Here is a 3984-nt window from a genome sequence, read left to right as displayed (position 1 = left end):
AGAACGCTCCTGCCTGACAGACAGACAGTGTCAAACCTACAGCGACAGTGTCTAGCCTACTTCATAATCCCAAAACGAAACGAAAAGAAAAGGCAAACAACATCTGCAATCCTAAACCACTACCGCACATTCCAGCAGACCTGACCAACAATAACAGAAACAATCCTGTAGCCTACTTATTATCAAATTATGGCTAAAGAGAGGTAGCCATCCTCTTGTGCTGTCAACTGACAACAAAATCATGTGACCAAAAGCACCTATCATGAGCCTAGGACCATACGATTTAAAGCTTGACAGCACAACATCAACATCAAGGCAGTGGGCTACTAAAGCGTTTTCTGGTTTGGCAGCGCAAGGAGCAGATTTAAGTTACTGCATATGCACACAAAATAATACTTTACTCGCATAAAGCAAAAGTAAAGTATGAGAATTGGTCTGTTTGGAATCAACAACGATTGCCATTCATTCATCCCGTGTTTCAGATATTACCGCCAAGAGTGTAGCGTGGTCACTTACCGCAATTAAAGTGCTGTTTCTGCTTGGCTCTCCAGGCGTCCCGCTGTCGACAAGCTCCGCGTTGCCTCCTCCGGTTCCGGAGCTTCTTGGAGTCGTTTGATCGGATGTCGGCTGCGGCTGTCTGTGCTTACTCGACCGTTTGGCCTTGGTCTGCAGGCACCGTTGATGCAGCGCAAGGGTCTGCTGCCTTTCCATTTCCAGCCGCTCCATGGCCGTGTTGTCGTAGCGGTTCTCGCAGCTGGTGTGGTGCCGTCGGAAGAGTTCGATTCGACGGCGTAAACGTTCCATTACCGCGCTATGCCGCGGCATGACAAAATCCGCCATCATCAATGATCGTGTTATTAATCGCCGGGGCTTGGATTTCGGTGCTCCGGATACAAGCAACTTTTAATGCGGAATGTGCTTCTTCACTGAGTGGGTGTCTCTACCCCCTGCCTTTTACAAAACACACACGACTGCCACCATTTTTGTCGCTTTCACTGCGAGTCCTTTGTACTCTGTATAAAATGCGATTTTAAAAGAAACTGCACTCTAACCGAGTGCCTTTTCCTGGCAACACAGGTTACATGTTCCCATAATTAAATACCTTACTACATAAGCGTGTAACGTTAACTTTTCGAGAACTATAGGTACAAATACTCTCGCAGTGTCTTGCCAGTAAATACTCTACACCTCCCTTCTACAAACTGCCAACTACTTAAATTACAAACTCTTAAGCGCTCAATCGCAGTCTTTGAAGTACCCCGTTCACCAATAACTTATTATAAATCATAGCACTTCACCACCGATCAACAGTGAAATCAAATTCACAGTCGAAGACGGAGGTGTTAGTCAACTTTACAGTGCATCATGAATCAATTTAAACAAATCCACCTATTAGATAATGTAAGTAGTGTTGAACCTCGTCACAAACAAACTGCTAAAGGTAAAACAGCAACATTGGTCTCCTAAACATAGAGCTGTTCGCAATCCTAAACCAAGAGCTCAGAAGCACCCTGACTTCCAACTTTCACCCACCGAATTTGCTGACGAAACTGCCCAAGAACAAACTCGAGTAAAGAAGGTATTAAAACATGTTAGTACGAATACGCAAGTGTAGAAAACACCTGTGCATAAACTAAAAAGTTAAACCGACAACAAGACGAGCTTTGTTAGTTAGCAAGCTGCTAACTGCCAAAAGAAAACTCTTCGGAGTCCCTAGCTCAGAAGTTTGATCTGGCAATAGTCAGTAAGATATTTTAAAGACTCGGTGGATACTTATGCACTCACTCAACAAAATGAAAAAAAAAAAATCCGCTGTGTCCTCGGAGTTCAATACAACCGCCTTCTACAGTACATACACCCAGCCATTTTAAACACAGAAGAACTTCAGCCAGCTAACTTTTGAAACTCTTAAAAGTAGCTCTTTGGCTAACAGCTGATTCTCTAGCCCTCTCTGAACGAAAAGCTAGTTAGATAGCAGTGCTACACACGCTACGGATGTAGCCAGCTTGCTAGCTAGCTAACTAGCTTGGTAACAAAGCATGATACATTCACTTTTGCCCAAATGTTATCTTATTAGTAGTACATCCCACAGAAAACACTGACCGATCCTCGTTCCTTTTGAGACTGCGGATGAAAAAGAAAACAAGACAACAAAACAATCAAACTCTGCCCTACTGTGCTATTTCTATTGTTTTCCAGTGTACAGGCAGTTCTTCGTCGCCATCTTGAAATAAGTTTTTTTCCCTTTTTTTCCTCTCCCTTTTCTAACCTTTGCATCACAGAACAGCGTCACAGGTAAAATCCCTCCCTTTCGCCATGATTGACAGAACAAACAAGCAATGGACTGTCTACACTCTAGTTTGTTTAAAAATTGATGCAATGTAAATTAATAAACATTTATTTTTGTATACTAGCCTAATGTTATAAAGAAGTACTAGTAACACATATCAAACGTCGCGTTTTATATAGCACTACTGGTGTAGGAGTAGGCTTAGGCTATTTATAGGTTGAGTCACCATCTAATTGGCCTAGGCCTATATCATTCAGTAGGCCCATTCAAAATATACTCCATGAAATACACATACTGTAGGCTAAATACAGTATCACTGAATAGGGAAACATCTTTATGTGACCCCATCCTGTCACCTTATGAGAGTAGGCTATTTAGGAGCAGAGTATTGCAGGCATTACGACACATATCTTGGACAAACCGCAATTAAGACCACTGCTTTGACCACAATTTGATATCAAATCTCACTATTACCTTTTAGACTGGGAAGGTAAGGAAGCTGGAGTACCTGAGTTAAACAGGCAGAATGTATGGTATCCTTCCATCCATAAAAGTTCATGAATGGAAACTGTGTCATGAGACAACTGTGCCATATATATAGGCCTAGGCTACAAAGCCTTTATCCCTCAAATGTCCTGGCAGACTTTTTATTCAAATATGTGGGTCGAATTCTCCATGAGACTGATGAGCGTTAACAGCGACACACGGTATTACCTTTACTTTACCTATAAGAAAATGACACCAAAATTGGAAGGTCAAGGGCATATTCCAGTCAGTGTCACCAGTCTTCAATGATAATCGCATCTTAAGTTAACGAAAAGACTGTCTCACTGAATCTCACTGAAGCAGAGTAAACAGGGCATCCTTTGACACAGTATATTTTGATGAGCTAATGCTGACTATTCAAAGTATTTTTTTTTTAAATGCCCTCACACACTGATTGTGCATGCTTTAATGGTTGGAAATTAACAGGACACACTTAGACTAGAGAGTTCATTTCAAGAAGTAACTAAAGATATGCAGTCTATCTTCCTTCTTCAAGCATTACACTGACATAACATAACCACAAAGCCTTAGCCAATGAAGTCCTCAGCTGACCTAGATTATGTAAAATTCAATTATGCAAGTCAAATATGTTCATTTCTCAGTGTACCTAAAAATAGCGCTTTTACAAGACTCACTGCATCATGCCACAACTGTTTGTTACTCTGTGAGCTATTTTTGAACGCTTGTTTTTTTTTTAAAAAAAAATATTTTTTTAAAGAGGCCAACAGACTTCTTGCGAGTGCTTGTGAAAGCTCTTCTGGCTCCACACGAAGCCTTGACGTAATGAACACAGGCACAGTGCACACTGAGGATACGAGAGGTAAGGAAGGGTGTCTGCTCTAACTCAGTGCCCTGGATGACGTGCAATTCATTCAGAGAAAATGATCTACAAACACGACTCGAGGAGCACTGGATGTTTTCTGCTCTGTTTCAATCCTATATTTAGCCAGGACTCATTAAATGACTACTACCAAAGGAAAGCTCAAGTCTGATCTTCTTTCAGCCCATACATAACTGCACATGGAATGAATGAATTCAGTGCAGATATACATCATGCCCTGAGATGCAACATTAACTATTACTGTGTAGTAAGATGATTTTTAATCAGATGTCATTTCAGGAAGGAGTAGTACTCAGGACACATCACA

General features: G+C 41.4%; 1 protein-coding gene across 1 annotated transcript in view; it reads right to left on the bottom strand.

Moving 5' to 3' along the window:
- The window catches only part of maml1 (mastermind-like transcriptional coactivator 1), a 26502-nt gene extending 24273 nt beyond the window's left edge, over positions 1 to 2229 (bottom strand). Inside the window, exon 1 of the mRNA XM_048232049.1 lies at positions 517 to 2229. Within this exon, the coding sequence (XP_048088006.1) occupies positions 517 to 843 (327 nt within the window). The 5' untranslated portion in view covers positions 844 to 2229. The remainder of the gene's footprint in view (positions 1 to 516) is intronic.
- Between the last annotated feature and the right edge of the window lie 1755 nt (positions 2230 to 3984).

The sequence above is a fragment of the Alosa alosa genome, chromosome 21, assembly GCF_017589495.1.
Source record: "Alosa alosa isolate M-15738 ecotype Scorff River chromosome 21, AALO_Geno_1.1, whole genome shotgun sequence".
NCBI lineage: Eukaryota > Metazoa > Chordata > Actinopteri > Clupeiformes > Clupeidae > Alosa > Alosa alosa.
This window is presented reverse-complemented; position numbering and strand designations above follow the sequence as displayed.